The sequence below is a fragment of the Microtus oregoni genome, unplaced genomic scaffold, assembly GCF_018167655.1.
Source record: "Microtus oregoni isolate MIOR12 unplaced genomic scaffold, Mior012 000064F_ref0000363, whole genome shotgun sequence".
Classification (NCBI taxonomy): domain Eukaryota; kingdom Metazoa; phylum Chordata; class Mammalia; order Rodentia; family Cricetidae; genus Microtus; species Microtus oregoni.
Genome location: NW_024543874.1, coordinates 7,592,746 through 7,612,041, shown reverse-complemented (window position 1 = coordinate 7,612,041; position 19,296 = coordinate 7,592,746). Strand labels below are relative to the sequence as shown.

The window sequence follows — 19,296 nt, the reverse complement described above, 5'->3', positions numbered from 1 at the left end:
TTTGTGCTCCCTTCCCCCTAGTGGTTCAGGGACACTATTGATCTTTCATTTCTCTATTCCTTCTGTAAATACCCAGAGAAGGGAAACATGGCTCTGGGAAGCCATCTCGCATGGAAATGCATAGTGTGAAACACACTGTAGTCATCCAACCACGAGCAAAGTCTGGCAGAGATCCCACGACAAAGTGATTGGCAACAAAGCCTTTCCTACCACAGCAAGCAGTCTGGAGAGGAGAGGAAGGGACATATTTTAAAGGCGCTGCTCTCAGACAGAATGGCACTGCTTTCAATGGACGTTTCAGGTGAGACAGGTAGAACACACCCTCTCATCCTACGGGCAGGTATACAGCCACCAAGGGCCAGCGCACCACTGGTCCATTAGTGGGGAAGGTACCAGCAGGATGCTGAGTAGCTTCTTTACCACGGGAAACATCTGCTTCATGGTCACCGAGGAGTAGCATGGTCTTACTGGGTATGTTGCTGGGGGCTGGGCTTCCATTATGGATGAGGGAGACAATCTGAACTATTTATGGAACTTCCACTGAGCACACAGCCTGCCTCAGGATTCCCCTCCCTACTCTTTGTATACACAGCCTCACAGGGAATTCTCCAAATGTTTGAGAGAGTGAGCAGATGTTCTCACGAACCCACTAGCAATGCTCCAAGGAGCCTCAAGCCTGGTTTTAAACATCCACACGGACAAATTCAACATTAAAAAGGGCAGCCAAGGTTAATGCCTCAGAAACTCAGTGTGAGAGTCATCCAGAGGACAAGGCAGCTTATAGAACCAAGGCATTCATGTTTATCAAATGATTTCTGAATGCTGCTTTGGTTTGTGTGCATATATATGTCACAGCATGCATGTGGAAGGTGGGGGAAGCCAGGTGGTTCTCTCTTCCCACCAATTATATACATTCCAGGGAAAGAACTCAGTTTTCAGGTTTGGCGGCAAGTGCCTTCACCTACTGAGCCATTTTGCCATCCCAACCATTTGTTTTTAACTCTGTTCTGGGAGCTGATACCATTCTACACGTCTGAAGATGATGATACACCATTATCAATGAAGACACAGGCTACTTATTATTTTCACAGCTCTGGGGCGACTCAGATAATCGGGTACTCCTGCTTACACTGCTGATTTAGCACAGAGCAGGGTGCTGGTTGCTGTGCCCAAACTCCAGCTTGTAAAGAAGAAAGGCTTATTTTAGGTCATGGCCCCAGATTTCAGTTCACGGCTGCTTAGCTCCCTTGTATCAGAGCCTACGGGAAGCCTGAGCATCAAGGTAGAAAGGCGTCAGATCACAGTTTATTAGCTCATAGCAACCTAGGAAGTGAAAGGGAGACAGGAAGGTTCCAGGGCTCTAGTGTTTCTTTCAAGGGCATTCCCCCAATGACCTAACTTCTTCCTTTAGTCCACACTCCTAAAGGTTCACCTCCCCACAGTTCTACAGGGCGCTAAGCATGCCTTTAGTATAGGACCTTGGGGATCATTCTATATCCAAAGTGCAACATAATGAGTCACCTTGGAGGATGTTCGCTGACTAATCCAAAAGCCACGTAGCAGACAGAGGGGACTAGAATCAGAAGCCCTCGGGGGATGTCTAGGCTCGTCATGCCTAGTCCGTTAGGCAGCAGCCTTCATGTCTGCCTCTTCCTGGTGTACTGCTTTCTCATCTCAAGGGACCATGATGCCTTAGGGGTTTAGGTCTGTAACCATAGCCTGCCTTGCCTCACTCGGCAGTAGGAGTGGGTTAGGGTGCAGCTTGCCGCTGCAATCCCCGATGAACTGGAATACGAAGCTTACTTTGTAAAGGGGGTATCCATTTGTTCTCAGGGGCTGAACATCTCGGATGTGATAGGCCTGGTGGCTGCCAGCTCCTCCCTCATCATGGTATGTGGCAGGCATCACAAGTCAATCCCCACGACATCTCCAATGGAGTCCTCATGATATGTGTGTTCACCGAGCCTGGACTCATCTTCAGTCCTCTGTCCAGCTACTTCTCTCCAAGTGGGGCTGGTCTTCTGGTCCTTGTTTTAGTACTTTTTTTTTTTACTAATTATTATTATTATCATTATTAGAATATGTGTTGTGCTCACATGTATAAGTATGTTGCATAACTGGAAGCCAGAGGTTGACATTGGTGGCCATCTTCAATCACTTTCCACCTTATTTTAGAAACTCACTCTGTAGACCAGGCTGGCCTCAAACTCAGAGATCCTCCTGACTCTGGCTCTGTGCACTGGGACTAAAGGCACGCCACCATCACCCAGCCTATTTCTCTTTCTTTAATGAGATCTATTTGTACCCATTGGTCCCTTATTCTGTATCTAACACCAAGGTCTATTCCCTTATTTTGCCCCTTCTTCCTCCAGAGGCTGACCACCAAGGTCCAGCTACCAAAATATTGAAGTCCAGCAATCAAAAGTCCCATTTGGCTCACATAACTAACATGCCCAATTAAAATGAAACACCTCACCACTTCATCCTAACATGGGGGTTTCCCCCTTTACTTTTACAAACTGCCATTTGCCTTTGGACCAAACTGTAGCGTGATTATCATTGACTTAGCAGCTAATATCCACTCAGAAGTGAACTAATGCCATATTTCTCTTTCTGGGTCTGGATTACCTCACTCAGGATGATTTTTTTTCTAGTTCCACTCATTTGCTTTTGGTAACTAGACTCTCATAGGGGACAAATTCATGAGGCGGGCATTGATCCCCTAAAGTTGGAACTGGACTTGCTCAGGACTAGAAAGTGTTAGCACATACTGTAGTGCCACAGTCTGGACACCCTCAGTCATCAACAGAGATGGGAAACTGAGCTCCTATTGTAGGCACCTGTCTGAGAAGCCCAGGAGTTGGGGGCTTGGCCCAGGAGGCTTCAGGGGACTCATGTGCTTTAGAAAGCCTGCACCAGGATCACCTTCATCTTGGAAGAACGTCGGGGGCCTCAGCTTTTCACATGTTTCCAAGCTATTCAGGAGCAAGCAGGCTATGTAAGACGCTGCCACACAAAATCATCCCCCTCTACCTGTGACTGCCAGGACTGCCACTTTAGCAAGAGAGGGGCCTGCTCTTGATCTCAGCCCCCCTCCTTTAGCGCATGTACCCACCCTTGAAGGGATCGCAATAGGTCTAGTTCTCTGAGACTTCTTTGTGTAAGACCACATTTATTTCTTACCTTTTTACAATCATTCCAACAGACAAGAACAAGATGCAAAAACATTTTCTGAAGTCACTTGTTCAATATTCTGGTTGGTGTGATAAAAAAAAAAAAAACACTTGCACACAGGCCAGTGAGATAACTCAGCAGACAAAAGTGCTTGCCATTAGCCCGACAACTCGAGTCCTATTCCTAGAACTCACACGGTGGAAGGAGAGAATCAACTTCCTAAAGTTGTTCTCTGACCTCTACCTGTGAATCACAGTACACATGTGCATACAGGTATACACACACACACACACACACACACACACACACGATCACTTGTATGCTTGGGATCGACAAAGTGGGCTTTAAGAACTTGCATTATATATTTCTGTGGCTCTCTGTATAAACCAAACCTCAATATTGGAAAGCTAGATCTTGGGACTGTTTTTTCATTTTTATAGACAACGCAGGCGCAGTTATGTGCTAGGTACCCCAAGTAGCTCAGAGTTTACTGTTTTTTTTTTTATGGACAATGGGAGGTGTGATGTAGGTCAATACAGAGACCCCCCAGCCCCATGAGCTTTAGTCTTTGCAGGGAATGTGGTGAATGTGGTCCTGCCTCCTGAGTAGTGCCCGTGGTCCCCCAGTCCACCATGTTCCCATCACACCCATCTGTGCTCCTGCCTGCAGACCTCAGCATCCACCTGAGACGGGTGTGAGGTGATGACCACTCACCTTCGCACTTGAGCAAGAAGAAGTCCATGTTATGGCTGAAGGATGCGCTAAAGTAGGTGCAGTTCTCCACGAGGTCGCAGGACAGACACTGCCTGTTGAAGTCATCGACTGTGTTGGCGCTGGAAGAACAAAGGGCCAGTGAGAACCGAGGCAGGGATGAGCACTAGCAGGGACCTCTTTTCTGAGGCTACCCCGTAACTCCTGCTGCTAATCCCTTACGCTTTACTCCCATCAGCATCCCGTGGATACCTAACTCCACGTCCTAGGAGCCTTCCTAACTCACAGACTCCGGAGACCTCTCAGTCCTTCCAGTCCCAGATGGCAACTATTTGACCACCAGTGAAACTGCAGGCTAGGTGTGACCAAGGTGTAGGGACTACAGTTATGAATGCCACTGCCCAGTCTGGTTATGGTACTATCACACGGTCAAGGCTGCCATCGTCATCTGGTTAGTGCTGTCACGGGTACCCTCACCTGACGGTGCCGTGGGTGCTTCACCTAAGGAAGTCGTGAGAGCCATCACTTTGAATAATCACTCTTCGGTGCTTACAGTGGTCTTGGGCATAATTACGGAGAACTTTCCACCCATGTGAGTGGCAATTCGGGAGCAGTTTTGACTCCCACGTTCCTCGAGTGCCAAGAGCAATGGGAAGGAGCTCTATGAACGTCAAGGGACTAGCACTGATTGCTTCCAGAACGCAGTTCTCCTGACAGCGAAAGGGTGGCGATGTTGCTTCTTGTTTGGGAATGATGGGAGTGAGAGAGCAACTGAAGATGCCACCTGGGACCACCACGCTCAGGTTTCGTCTAGATCGAAACGTTCCTCTCTAAGCATATCTTTCAAGGTGGAGCTGTACCTGAAGGTGTCATAGGAGACAGATGCTACAGGTCCCAGGGAAGGGGCAGCAGGCTGCCTTCCTGCTTTTTATAAAGGGGGTAGCCTGACTTTCATGACCATAGTAGGCCCATTCTGGCTACGCATGTCAGCTTTAAACTCAGCATGGAGCTCACTGGCTGGAGGGGAGACCTCTGTGCGCTGGGGACTTCTCAAGCATCTCTGGTTCGTACTGCCTGATGCCCCTCCCAGTGATCATTGTATACTAAGGGAGCAGCCAGCTGCAGCTCTCCTAGTTACAAAGTGTCTAGAAACACCCATTGTTCCTTCTCCTCTCCCCCAAACTAATAAAAATCAAGTTTACCTCTCCCATGAGGTCAGTAAGGGGTGGTTAACAGGATGAACTGTTGAGACCGTGACCTTAGATTTGGTCTCTTTCTGGGTTCCAAGATTGTTTATCCAGTTTCTACATCATTTGAGGTCGTGGAACTTGGGCATGGGGGGAGATAGCAAAGCCAGCCTCCTTTCTACTCAGCCACTGGTGGAGTCCGAGATGCAGCTGTCCTCAAAACACACTGATGGGGACAATCTGCCACGTAACACTTGAATATAGGGGCAAGACAGGCAGAGTCCTTCAAGAGGAGAAAAGAAGTGTGTGTGTGTACCAATTTGGCCAAAGCAGAAATAGGACTTGAGGCCTTGGGTTGGGTGGCTTCTGCACCACTTCTCTCTCTCCACACCTTCTAGTTACTCAGCTGCCCTTGCTGTCTCCTATCTGCAGCGGAGCTGTGGGACAGTGCAGCCAGCAGGCCTCTGCCGGCCTGCAAGTCAGTTACCTGTAGAGCTGTCGTCTCCGTGGCAGATCCTCTGTGCTCAGGAAATAGCTGTGGAGATGGGAAAGGTATACACAGTCAGTTTGCCTCAGGGCACAAGTGCAGGCCACAAGCCCAACCCCGGCATCTTCACATTGTCTCTCAGGGACTGTGGCCCACATAAAAAGCAATGCTCACATTAGGTCTGGGCACACTCATGATCACAGCAGGGGAAAACCAGATGCTACAGGCAGAGGGACACGCTGTCAGCATCAGGTACCTCCTGCGCTGGCCCTGGTCCCAAAGCTCTTGGTTCTGTACAGCAGTGAGGGCAGCAGCAGTATACAAACAGATGTGACCATGGTTCAGTACACACCTAGGTGTGAACACGGGGTCAGTACACACTTAGGTGTTAACATGGGGTCAGTACACACTTAGGTGTGAACACGGGGTCAGTATACACCTAGAAGTGAACATGGGGTCAGTACACACCTAGGTGTGAACATGGGGTCAGTACACACCTAGATGTGAACATGGGTCAATACTCACCTAAATGTGACCATGGGGTCAGTACACACCTAGGTGTGACCATGGGTCAGTACACACCTAGATGTAACCATGGGGTCAGTACACACCTAGGTGTGAACATGGGGTCAGTACACACCTAGGTGTGAACATGGGGTCAGTACACACCTAGGTGTGAACATGGGTCAGTACACACCTAGGTGTGAACATGGGTCAGTACACACCTAGATGTGAACATGGGGGTCAGTACACACCTAGATGTGAACATGGGTCAATACACACCTAGATGTGAACATGGGTCAGTACACACCTAGATGTGAACATGGGTCAGTACACACCTAGATGTGAACATGGGTCAGTACACACCTAGGTGTGACCATGGGGTCAGTACACACCTAGATGTGAACATGGGTCAGTACACACCTAGATGTGACCATGGGGTCAGTACACACCTAGATGTGAACATGGGTCAGTACACACCTAGGTGTGACCATGGGGTCAGTACACCCTAGGTGTGACCATGGGTCAGTACACACCTAGATGTGACCATGGGGTCAGTACACACCTAGATGTGAACATGGGTCAGTACACACCTAGATGTGAACATGGGGTCAGTACACACCTAGATGTGAACATGGGTCAGTATACACCTAGATGTGAACATGGGTCAGTACACACCTAGATGTGAACACGGCGTCTTCCTTTCCTACAGATTAGAAACCTCCTGATGGGCAAGGACTAGAGAAGACTTTATACGACCCCATAAAAACTTGTCTGGGGAATGCATGTCTTCTGGTTTTCTCCTAAGCCTGAGAGTGACCCCCGGGTGAGCAGCGAGGCCAAGAGGCATCAGGTACGGGACTGGGCCTGGACTCCTACACAGTAAAGCCCAGCTCCCCTCTGTCAGCAACTGAATAAGACAGAGAAAGCAGCTTAATGTCTTTTCACTTTGGTATTTATTTTTATTTTATGTGTGTATGTGCACATAGGTGCATGCATGTGTGCATGCAAGTATATGTATATACAGGTGCACGTGTGTGCGCTTGCTTGCAGAGGCCATGGACTGACCTTGGGTATCATTTCTCAGGATCTGTCCATCTAGTTCTCTTTCTTTCTTTCTTTTTCTTGTTTTTCGAGACAGGGTTTTCCTGTGTAATAGTCCTGGCTGTCCTGAAACTAGCTCTTGTAGACCAGGTTGGCTTCGAACTCACAGGGATTCATCTGTCTCTGCCTCCCGAGTGCTGGGATTAAAGGCATGCGCAACCAACGCCCAGCCTGGTTTTGAGACAGGATTTCACATTGGCACTTGGCTTACTGATTAGATGAGACTTGTTGACCATTGAGCTCCAGCACCCCACCTCCCCAGCACTGGGATTACAAGCACATGCCACCATGCCTGGCTTTTTATGTGGATCCTGGGGATTGAACTCAGGTCTTCATGCTTACACAGCAAGCACTTCAACAATGGAACCATCTTCCCAGCACATGTTTAGTTTGTCTTTAAATGGGCAAGCATACCTATCCTAACAACCACCATAATAGTGAGATCATCCTGGGCATGCCCTAAGCCTGTGCCCGGGTCTACAGGGACTCAGTAAACAGTTGATACTGCGTGGCTATCTCTGTGAATCCATGTCGCCTCACTGGTGTGTACAAGCTTCCCTTTGTCACCATGCCTTGTAGCTTTGGGGGTTGGCTGAGTCAGTACCTGGGCTCACAATGAAGAAAGAATGAGTGCTATGATCTAGGGGGCAGAGGAGGCCTCCTGAGTTGTGCTTTTTCTTCTTCCAGTATATCTGACTAAAAACAAGTGCATCTGCTAGCAGTAAGAGGCAGCTCCTGGGACCCAGTCCCCAGTTCCTACTCACATCTTGTTCCTCTTCTCATCATAGGACAGGATCTTGGTCACATCCCAGTCCCCAGAGGTGATGGACTGGATGTTGTCATTGCTGCTGTTGGGCTGAAATACAGACAAGATTTTAAGAGGAGATGCTGGGCTACAGCCTTGGTGCCTCACTCTGGAGCCTGTCAGGATGAGGCCATACCCAACCCCTTCCTACTTCTCTTTTGTGTGTGGCTTGGCTTGAATTCAGCATTGTCTGTGATGGACTCTGATGCCCACTCCCTGGTCTGAGTGTCACTGATGGCAGTATCACTTGGTCCCTCTGCAGGGTTTGTCCCTGGTACCACATCCCACGTTCTACAGATACACATGTACTTGTGAATTTAATGTTTGTGTTAGGGCCCAGGATGGAGGAAAGAGAGTGTAGGGGAAAGGATGAAATGAGGCAAAATCAGGAAGGAGCTGGGAGGGATGACCTCAGTGCAGTTCTTCGGATCGTCTCTGTCATTCTTGCTGGGGTCCAGGTGCCACAGGGACTGGCTGACTCCTTCTAGCTAGCGTACTTCTCAAGTGTCTCCCAGAGCTCTGTACTCTAGTCACTCAGACCTGCCACCATAGTACCAGGTGCAGGCAGCATTCAAATTATCAGCTGGGATGCTGAGGTGTAACTGTGGACGGCTGTTCTGAATGGCATATACTCTGGGGAGCCAGTGTGGTGGGGATAGAGCCTAGCTCAAGTGATGGAGGCCAACACTTGAAGCTGCAGACCATGTGTGTGTGTGTGTTTGTGTGTGTGCACGCACATGCGCGCATACACACATGTCTGTGGATTCAGGAAAACAGTGCAGCCTCAGGCAGTCCTCGGCTTGCAAGCAGAGGCCAGGGCAAGAGTGGATGCCTAGAGCAAGGCGGGGTACCACTTTCTGATGGATGCTAAGGAATTCTCAGCAACTTCTGATCATCTACAAGAATTTAGAAACTGGGATTGAATGCAAGCATCATAATTTTTAAAATCTTGCTTAAAATGGCCCCAGTGAGAATGTTAACAAATCAAATCAGGTTTTGGACATCCTGTAAGTCATGTGATTAAGTGACTAGAAAACAGAAATGCCTGCCTAAGCCGGAAGTAGTCATCATTTCGACCCAAGACATTTTGGGGTCCTTCTTTCCTCCCTCCCAGATATTCCTTGAGGGTACTGTTCTGTGGTTTTCTTCTGGGTCCACACCGTATAAATGTACCTCTCATTTCTTATCCACAGTGTTTCCAAACAGCCTTCTTCTTAATTATATCTTACATACTTGCTCCCATTTTTCATCACTTTAATTAACCTTAAAATAAAACCTGCACACAGAGGATGGGGCTGGTGACACAGAGAGCCTAGTACTTGCCCATCCGTCCCACCATCCATCTCAGGGCAGAGATCTCAAAACTCAGTGTCCAGGCAGCTATTCCCATGGTGACCGTGCTTGTAGGCAGCATTCCCAGATATCCACTTCCCTGCCCAGCAGCACTTATCCTAAGTCACCTGACCAGGACAGGTGAGTGTGAGTGGCAGCTACAGTATCATTAAGATCAGAAATGCTTCTGGCTCTTGGTAGCAGCAGCACTGGGGTTAGGGGGAGACTTATGAAGGACCTGGAGCAGCAGCCTTGAGAGAAGGGGAGTGTCAAGAAGGACATCTTGAATCCTCATTGCTAGTTCCTGGATCCCTCTATTGTTGCTAGGAATGTCATATCCCATGCTCATGGTCTTGACTCCAGCCACTGCCCGGCTCAGAGTCTCTGCATTTGGACAAATGGCATGCTGCCCTCACCCTTGGAAGCCATCTGTGAACATCAGCCTCCTGGGCTCCTTAGGGTGTGCTCACCATGAGGCTAGTCTACCAATAGCACAACAGCACACAAAGTAGTGTTACCTGGGACGATGACACGGTGATGTGGTAGAACTTCCCCCGGCCCCCTTGTGGGATCGCTCTGACAAAGAAGAACTTGCGGCCGTCCTTGGAGAACACAGGTTCTTCATTCTGTGGACAGAGGTGACCTGTCTGTCAACACAAGCCGATGGGAGCATGTAGAGCGAGTAGGGGGAAGGGCACCCTCAGGTATTTCATGTGTGATTTCTAATGAGGGAGGGAACTGAAGTGGGGGTTCTGCATGTGCTTTTCACTCTCTTTGGGACTACAGAGTGGGTTTGGGTTTTCTAAAAGCAGAGGGAGAAAGGGACAGAAAAGGGCACCCAAATTCACAGAGCAGGGCTGGAGATGGCTCAGTTGGCAGAGCGCCTGATGTACAAGCACGAGGACCTGGCTTCAGATCACCAGAACCACGTGAAAAGCAGGGAGCGGCAGCAAGAGTCTGCGACCCTAGTGCTGTGGGAGCAGGGACAAGTGGATCCCCCATGTTTACCAGCCAGTCAGCCTAATGTGTTTGCTGAGCTCCAGGTTCAGTGAGGGATCCCATCTCTAAAATAAGGGGGAGAACATCTGGGGAAGATACCTGATGTCAGCCTCTGGCCTTCACATGCACACACTCATGTGGACACCTGTGTACACCTACAAACATGTGCATTTACCGCCCCCACACACTTGCAAATCACATTCCGGGGCAGAGTCAGATAACACTGCTGCCCACAGCATGCAAAGATCCGTGAGGAAATGGGCTTCTGCACACATCAAGCACACTTCATGAGTGGGAACTAGGCCCGAGGACACGCACTGGACTTCAGTCGTTGCTGTGAAGGCCCGAGCATGCAAAGCTGCTGTACTGACTTTTGCCGCACAACAGCTCAAAGGCAAATGGGAAGAGCAGTCAGAGACAGTCAGAGACAGCGCTCTCCTCTCTTCTAGTGCTGTCTTCTTTCCTTAATAAAGTCTCTCTCACACTGATTCAGCCATTGAGGAGGCACGCCCAATGGACCAGTTGTATCTATTTTAATACAGCAGACAGCAGACAGCAGACAGAACCCTTTCGGGCCTGGCTCTCGCTAGGGACACCCCAGAGAGGCAGCTGCTAGATGGTGCATCCATTTGAGCAACAGTCCCTTCACCCTGAAATCAACCCTGGGGTCAGGGCGACAGCTGAAAGTAAGGCCTGAGGGGTGTCCTGCTACTGTGCTCTATTCCTGCACCCTAACAGTGAGCAGGCAGGTACTTGCAGCCCTTAGCCCGTCCTGTGGGGAGTGGCCACTGATGGGCAGAGAGAGATTTTGGTTCGGTAGCATCTCTTCTACACTCTGAAGCCAAAGTCTGGAGGTTTCCGTCAGTTAACGCCAACTAGCTGACTCCTCCAATTATGGCTCAGGTGTATCTATATTGTGATTCAGGAAGTGCCTGCTAATGCAAGCACGAGGACAAACAGTAAACAAAACGCAGCTGGCCCAGGAAAAACTCATTTCCCCACAGTGAAGAAACACATGCAAATACGATGTGCTCAGAGCAATGAACTAACATGTGATTAAAATGACATTTAATCTTCATGAATATTTGCAATAAAATGAAACCTTTAATCTGCAAATATTGATTTTTCTATTTAGAGCTGGGAGTGTGGTATTTAACAGGAGAGGGAGTGGGAAAGAGCAGCCATTAATTTGGCTTTTGAGATGAACTTCTGTTTGCCAACCGTGGATGGCCGAGGCAAGAGCACCCTAGTTTTTGGGGGGACATGTTTGCACTTTGGACAAAGATTAAATGTGATATGATTAATTCTGGACAGAAGCATGGTACTCATATTGAGGAGGCCTCAGCTTCTGAGGTCACTGGCCCACTGCTCTCCAGAACCTTCCAGAATGTGCCGAGGAAGGCATCCGCCAGTCTTTGGAAACCCGCTCATGTAGTAAGTGTGTGTGTGTGTGCGCGTGCGTGTGCGTGCGCGCACTGGAGACTGGACGTCAATCTTGACTGTCCTCCCTCAGGACACTGTCACTCTGTGTTCTGTGACAGAGTCTCTCACTGGCCTGGGGTGTGCTGATTTGGCTAGGCTGAATGGTCAGTGAATTCCAGGGATCCTCCTATCTCCACCTTCCCAGTGTCTGGATTGCAAACTTGTCCCACAATGCCTTGTGTTGTTTGTATAGATTCTGGGTGTTGAACCCAGCTCTTCATGCTCACATGACAAGCCCTTTACTGGCTGAGCTATCTCTTCAGTTCAGTAAAAAAAAACTTTTAGTGACAAAGGGCAAGGCTTTTTTGATGTGAGCACCAGGATTTTAATACCAGTTCTGCCTCTCCTTTGATGTTGGGAGAGTCTGGTTTTCTGGCTGTGCTGCCTCACTGGCCCAACTCTCTCCACAGCAGCCTTCCAGGAGTACAGTCTCTGTGGCTCCAGGAAGGAGATGGAGAGAAGAGAGCAGGCGACGAGGTCTGGGCTTGCGATGGCTATGGTCACCGAGGCCAGTAGCACTGCTGTGGTCCAACCACCCTGCTAGCAGCACAATGGGGAAACTTGTCATTTGGAGCAGACAGGACCCCCTGGGTCCACAGGGTCTCCTGGGATGTGTGCGGGAAGCTGTTGTAACACAGAGAAGGTGGCTGGATAGTGGAGTATGGCCTCAGTGGATCTCCCTAAGTCATGCCTGTGGCCTCTGATAAGAACTGCTCATGATCCTGAAGGGGCAGCCAGTGGCTTCCTGGCAGCTTATGGCAGCTCAACCTTACATAGGCTCCCATGATGCCCTGCAGCACCACAGCATTAAGGATGCAGATCAATTCCAAAATTTCCCTTTAGGGGAAATAGATACATCTGGAAACTATTTGAACTTGGATTCCTCTAGAGCTTAAGTAGTTATGACCCCCTTATAGAGTCTCAGATCATGGTATGTGGGCAGTCAGCCTTACTGAGGCTTGTCATGGCAGCCCTGGCCAACTCGCAGGGTTTAGGACCATGGTGTGTAGATAGCCTCACTGTGGCTTCTCAGGGCAGCCCAGGATGGAAACACCTGTCTTTGAGTGCCCTTATAGGGAACATGGTACTTTTAATAAAGCATTTACTGAAATGGGTGTTCACGGCGCTGTGCCTTCTTTAGCTCTGGTTCCTCTCACATTTAATGCGATTGCTTCTTCAAATATCAGCTACTTGCCTGGTTAATTGGAAATTTACATTTTAAGACAGCAAAAATAATTAATTTAACGCCACTGTTCCTCTGTATTCATGCTGCTGGTTCCCCGAGCACTGTTCAGGGGTTCAGAATTCACACCCAGGTCTGAGCTGGTGGCTTTCTTCTGCATGGTGAGATGTTCAGTCAGAAAATATAGGAAAATCCAGCTGGTGTTGGTTCTGTGGCCACTCCGCCATGCTGAAGAGGAAGACAGTGGACAGCTGGAGGATCTGTCCCCAGACCCCCAGGACAGCATGTCTGTAGAGGCCGAAAACTGCAGGCCCATTTCCACCTTGTCTGACAGTCAGAGAGTCTGGAGATTGACAAGCATAGTTACAGTCCCAAAGTTAAGATAGCTTCATATCACCCTGACAGGTAGTCAGGATGTGCAAACGGACTTCTGCCCCTTCTTTTGTAACTATGAGGTCACCTGGGGAAGGGCGGTCTTCAGAACCTGTGACCTAGAGCAGCTTCGCTCCCTAGACTATAGAATGCTAATGATTTCATGTTTCAGAGTGATAAAGTGATTGACTGTGTGAGTTATCCTATGTATCATGTTTACAAAGTTTTTTTTTACGTTGGGTATAAAAGCTGTGGAAAAATAAACACAGGGGATTTCAGGCTTTCATTCACTGGAATGCCCTCCTGGTACTTTCTATAGTTTCTGTCCTGTTATTTTTTTTATGCATCTTCATATTCTTTACTTATATTTCTAAAATTCCCATGGCCCTACCTTGGTAAGAGGTGATTGTGTCGAGGGCAGTGTATTTATGCAATGGAGTATTAGTAGACCTTGATAAAGGATCGATATCCTGGTACATTGCACATGTAACATATGCTGATGGAGAGTAAGCTGATTCATTTTTTATAGCTAAAATTCTTTAATTGACAAAATTTATATTTATTGAATAAAAACATGATTTTGAAATATGTATGCATTGAAGAATGACCAAATGGAGTTAATGAATGCATACATTATAACCTTATAATTTCAAGCATAGTTGGAATCTACTAATAAATCTCACTTTCTTTAAATTTATGTCTATGAGCCTGCATGAGTCTATGTGCACCATGGGCCTGCAGAAGCCCTTGGAGGCCAGAAAGGGGGCATCAGATCCCCTGGAACTGGAGTTACAGATGGCTGGTGAGCTGCCATGTGGCTGCTAGGAATCACACCTGGGTCCTCTGCAGGAGCAACCAGTGCTCTTAACCACTGAGCCATCCTCCAGCCCTGTGTAGATGTAAAGAACACAGCACATTAACTACTGAGCTGTGCTGTGCATTAGAATCTCCTGAGCTGACCTGTCCTGAAAACAAGCTGAAACCAACCAACATTCCCGCAGCATCACCCACTCCCAATAGCTACCGATCTGTCCTTTGAAGGAGAACAAGCAGTCAATGGTGGTTAATCTGACTGCCAACTTTCCTGGATTATGAACCACCCAGAACATTGGTGAGGTAAAACTTGGGGTCTGTCAGTGAGGTGTTTCCCAACAGGATTAACTGCTGGAAGACTCTCTGTGGGTGACACCATCGGTGGTCTGGGTTCCCAGCCTGAATAAAGAGAGAGAAAGGAGGAAGCTCACTGAGTACCAGCATTTATCTCTCTGCTTCCCGACTGTGGATACAGGCATGTGACCAGCTGCCATGACGTCCTGCCATGGTGGATTGTATCACTTCAACACCTAAGCCCAAATAAACTCTTCCTTCCTCAAGTTTGTCAGGTATTTTGCTGCAGCTACGATGAATAACTGACGTCCCGAGTGTTCACCCCTCTGCCCAGCTTCAGCCACTTATCTGCATCCTCTAGTTCTATCCGTGTTTCCTTCCTCACCTCTCTGTCTCCTGATGGACAGTCAGGTAGTCCTGGCTGTTGTGCACTGTGATGTCGTGACACGGAAGTCATTTCTGTGTCATACAGAATGTGACATGCACCTAGCAAAGGGATTTTAGTTTTAGCTGTTTGAGGACCCTCCGTGTATTTTCCACAGAGATGTTCCTGAATTACACTCTTGCTAATTGGCTCTCAGGGTTCCCTGCATCTCCGTATTGTCGCTAATACACATCTTTTGTCTTTTTGGTAATACCTGCCAGCTGTGCGGTTAGTTCACTTTGTGACTTCACCCTGGTGATGGAGAGCATTTTCCATGTATCTTTTGGTCATTTGTGTCATCTTCTTTTGAAACATGCATATCAATTTTTTTTCTATTTTGACATAGAGCTATATATAATTTTCTAAAATTGAGTTGTCTCTTTGGACTGGAGAGATGACTCAACAATTAGGAGCATTGGCTGAGACACAAGGGGGGAGCTCACCTCATAAGGCAGTTTACAACTGCCTGTTTGTAACTCCAGTTCCAAGGGATCTGATATCATCTTCTGTCTTTTGTAGATATTGCATGCAAATGGTGTCATATATGTGTGCTCAGGTATACACATACATGTAAAGTCAAAGTTTTGAGCTGTTTCTATTCCTGATATATTTAAGTATTAACTTCCTATCTCATGTGTATTAGTTTTTAATTTCTGTTGTAAAATGACCTCATGAAAAGTGACTTCAGGGAGGTTTATTCTGATTCAGATGGACAGGACATCCCAGGACAGTATGGCAGCAGGAGTATGAACATCTGTCCTCACAGCATCCGCAGCCAGGAAGAAGAGATCGTTGAGTGCTGGTGTTCAGCTTACGTCTTCTTTGTTATTCAGACCAGGGCTCTAGCTGTAGAAAGGGGCTGCCTGGTTTGGCAGTGGGTCTTCATTGAGCACTGGGGCTGCCTGGTTTGGCAGTGGGTCTTCATTGAGCACTGGGGCTGCCTGGTTTGGCAGTAGGTCTTCATTGAGCACTGGGGCTGCCTGGTTTGGCAGTGGGTCTTCACTGCACATTGGGGCTGCCTGGTTTGGCAGTAGGTCTTCATTGAGCACTGGGGCTGCCTGGTTTGGCAGTAGGTCTTCATTGAGCACTGGGGCTGCCTGGTTTGGCAGTAGGTCTTCATTGAGCACTGGGGCTGCCTGGTTTGGCAGTGGGTCTTCACTGCACATTGGGGCTGCCTGGTTTCGTGGTGGGTCTTCGCATGTGCCCAGAGACCTGTCTCCAAGGGGATTTCAGGTCTTGTCAAGCTGACCACCAATGTCAATCACCACAGGTTTAGGGCTTTTCTACCTCTTTGTAAAGTACCTTAGACTCTTGGTAGGGACGACAGGGCATCATGGGCCATTCTTGATAGTGTGGGCTTCTTATCAATGTTTGTCTTCTAATCAACAAACACAGAACATCTTTTCATCTGTGTCTTTTTTCAATTTCTTTCACCAATATTTTTTAGTTTTCAGTGAACAGATCTTTGACTCTTTGGTTAAGCTTATTCCTAAGTATTTTATTATTTTCACAGATTTTGTAAAAGGAATTGTTTTCTTTTCAGATTTTTGTCTATATGTAGAAATGTCACTGATTTTCAAAAATTAATTCATTCCTTCATTTTACATTGCGACCACAGTTTCCCCTCCTCCCTTTCCTCCCAGTGTCTCCCCCACCTCCCCTCTGCCTCCCCTCTCCCATCCACTCCTCCTCCACTTCTATCAGAAAAGGGCAGGCCTCCCATGAATATCGACAAAACATGGCATATCAAATTGTAGTAAGACTAAACACCTCTTCGTATATTAAGGCTAAGCCAGGCAACCAAGTATGAGGAATAGGGTCCCAAAAGACAGTAAAATAGTCAGAGACAGCTCCTGATCCCACTTTTAGGTGTCACACAAAATGACCAAGCTACATAACTGTCACATATGTGCAGAGGGCCTAGGTCAGTCCCAGGCAGGCTCCCTGGGTGTCAGTTCAGTCTCTGAGAGCACCTATGAATCCAGGTTAGTTGATTCTGTGGGTTTTCTTGTGGTGTCTGTGACCCTGTGAGTCCTACAATCCTTTTGCCCTCTCTTCAGCAGGAGTCTCAGAACTGGTCATCTCCTGGGATCAGGCAAGACTCCTAGCAGAAGGATTGAGACACCAACCAGCCATATAATGTTGAACCTACAGTCTGCTTGACTATGGGATGTGCTGGGGATAGAGTAGAACAGAGATTGTGGGAGTGGCCAACCAATGACTGGTCCAGCCTGAGACCCATGGCACGAGAGTGAACTCACCCCTGATGATGCCTGGAGCACCAGGACCCAAAGGCTGAATGGCTTAGAGCCCTAGGATAGAACTAAACACTACTGATGGAAAAAAATGTCAATGCAATGATGCCTAATAACACTCCGCTATCCTCATAGATTGGTCTCCAGCCCAATCGTCATCAGAGAGGCTTCATCCAGCAACGGTAGAAACAGATGCAGAGACTCACAGCCAAACATTAGGCGGAGTTCAGAGAATCCTGTTGAAGAAATGTTACTGATTTTTGTACATTGATTATGTATCCTGTACTTTCACTGTCTTTATTCTAATATATATATATATATATATACATTAGGATATATGTGTATATATATATATATATATATGAGTGTATGTGTGTTTAAAATCTTTAGAATTTACTACAATAAGATTATGCCATCTGAGAACAGAAACAATTTAACATTCTCCTTTTTGAAAACAGGGAGAATTCCCTCCTTTCAATGTGGACACCTGGGAGGCAGAGGCAGGCGGATCTCTGTGAGTTCGAAACCAGCCTGGTCTACAAGAGCTAGTTCCAGGCAGCTAGGACTGTTACACAGAGAAACCCTGTTTCAAAACAACAACAACAACAACAACAACAACAACAACAACAACTCCATGTGGACACCTGTCATTGCTCTTTCTTGCCTGGTTATTCTGCCCGGGACTCTCAACTCCATGTTGAACAGAAGCCGTGAGAGTGAGTAAACCTTGTTTTACACCTCATTTAAAGAGAAGTTTTCTGTAGTTGCTTTCTTCAAGATTAAAATCTTCTGTCGTGGAGGGGAGGAGGCTCATCAATACACAGATGTTAAAGGACAGGCGAATGTAAGGGGAGCGGAACAATTTCATCCCTCAGGGAAGCTCATTAAGCTCAGGAAGTAAACAACCCGATAGTCACAGGAAGTCCCCAAAACTGACCAGGGTTATGTAGGCCCTCCCTTCTCAAGAATACTTTTCTCTGTCATTGGTTCCCTATCTGGGATGAGTAGATGCTTGTTTACATCTCCTCAGGAATAACGCTACACAACGGGAAGGTGCTCCCATTTTTCACAGTAGAGCTTCTTGTTCGTTGTGGATTTATCCTTGACTGTAATAATGTTCAAAATTTACAGAGCCTAGCATGGTGCTGGATGTAATTCTTACGTAGCAGTTTAACTAGACAATAATATAGATAACAGACTTAAAATTGATCATTTATTTCCTATCTGATACTTTATCTGGTATAAGATGAGCACACACACACACACACACACACACACACACACACACACACACACACCACTTTAGATGCTGATGGTCCTGGGAGGAGAAAGAACTCTGGGCATGCTTGCATCTTGGGGTGCCCAAGTCTTTTCTCTTGATAACCTCCTGGATTAAGCCTGGTACTCAAACTTGGAAAGAGGGAAATAAAGTGATCCCACTTAGCCATCCCTCTCTGGATAAAACTGGCACCGAGCTGAGAAAAAGATGTGTTCAGAAGTAACTGTGCGCTTGTGGGGCTTTTACTCTGATAAGTGACAAAAGATGTGTGGTCATCAGAGCGCCAGAGTACACGTAGGTACCCAGGAGGTTTGAATAAGAAATGTCCCACACAGGCTTAAGTGTTTGAACATGTGGTCCTTGGCTGGAGGTGGTATTTCCAGGGGAAGTGTGTCCCCCGGGCAGGCTTTGAAAGTTCAGAGCCTCACCCCACTTCCAGTGTGCTTTCTCTGCTTTGCGTTCCTGGCTGAAGATGTGAGCTCTCGGCTCCCTGTCCTTGCCACGTGTCTTCCTCTGGCTGTCAGGCCTCCCACCATGATGGACCCTTATCCCTCGGTAATCATAAGCCTAAATAAACTCATTCATAAGTTGTTTTTGGCCATTGTGTTTCATCACAGCAATTGAAAAGTAACCCACACAGGGGCCACTGGCGATAACTGGATGTTCAACAAATCGGATCTCCGTGCCAATAAAAATACACACCTGTGCTTCTTACTCATAATTCCTTTATATTCTTGGCTGTGAGCGGAGCCTGGGGCTTTGGGCACGCTAAGCAAGTGCTGAGCCACATCCCTAGCTCTCTCTGTGTAATGATTCTTTGGATTTAAACCTGTTTTGATTTTTTCTAGAATGATTTGAAGATAATTTTATTGCCTTGGGAAGAATAAAAGAGAA

The 19,296-nt window shown here is 47.5% G+C and overlaps 1 protein-coding gene across 4 annotated transcripts in view; it reads right to left on the bottom strand.

The window, feature by feature from the left end:
- The window catches only part of Dpp6 (dipeptidyl peptidase like 6), an 866,060-nt gene that overhangs the window by 49,873 nt on the left and 796,891 nt on the right, over nucleotides 1-19,296 (bottom strand). For all 4 annotated transcript variants that reach the window (XM_041640587.1, XM_041640589.1, XM_041640586.1 and 1 more), the window contains exons 13-16: nucleotides 9,820-9,927; nucleotides 7,929-8,020; nucleotides 5,560-5,607; nucleotides 3,889-4,007 (exon numbers count right to left, since the gene is read on the bottom strand). In XM_041640587.1, coding sequence (XP_041496521.1) covers nucleotides 3,889-4,007; nucleotides 5,560-5,607; nucleotides 7,929-8,020; nucleotides 9,820-9,927 — 367 coding nt within the window. The remainder of the gene's footprint in view (nucleotides 1-3,888; nucleotides 4,008-5,559; nucleotides 5,608-7,928; nucleotides 8,021-9,819; nucleotides 9,928-19,296) is intronic.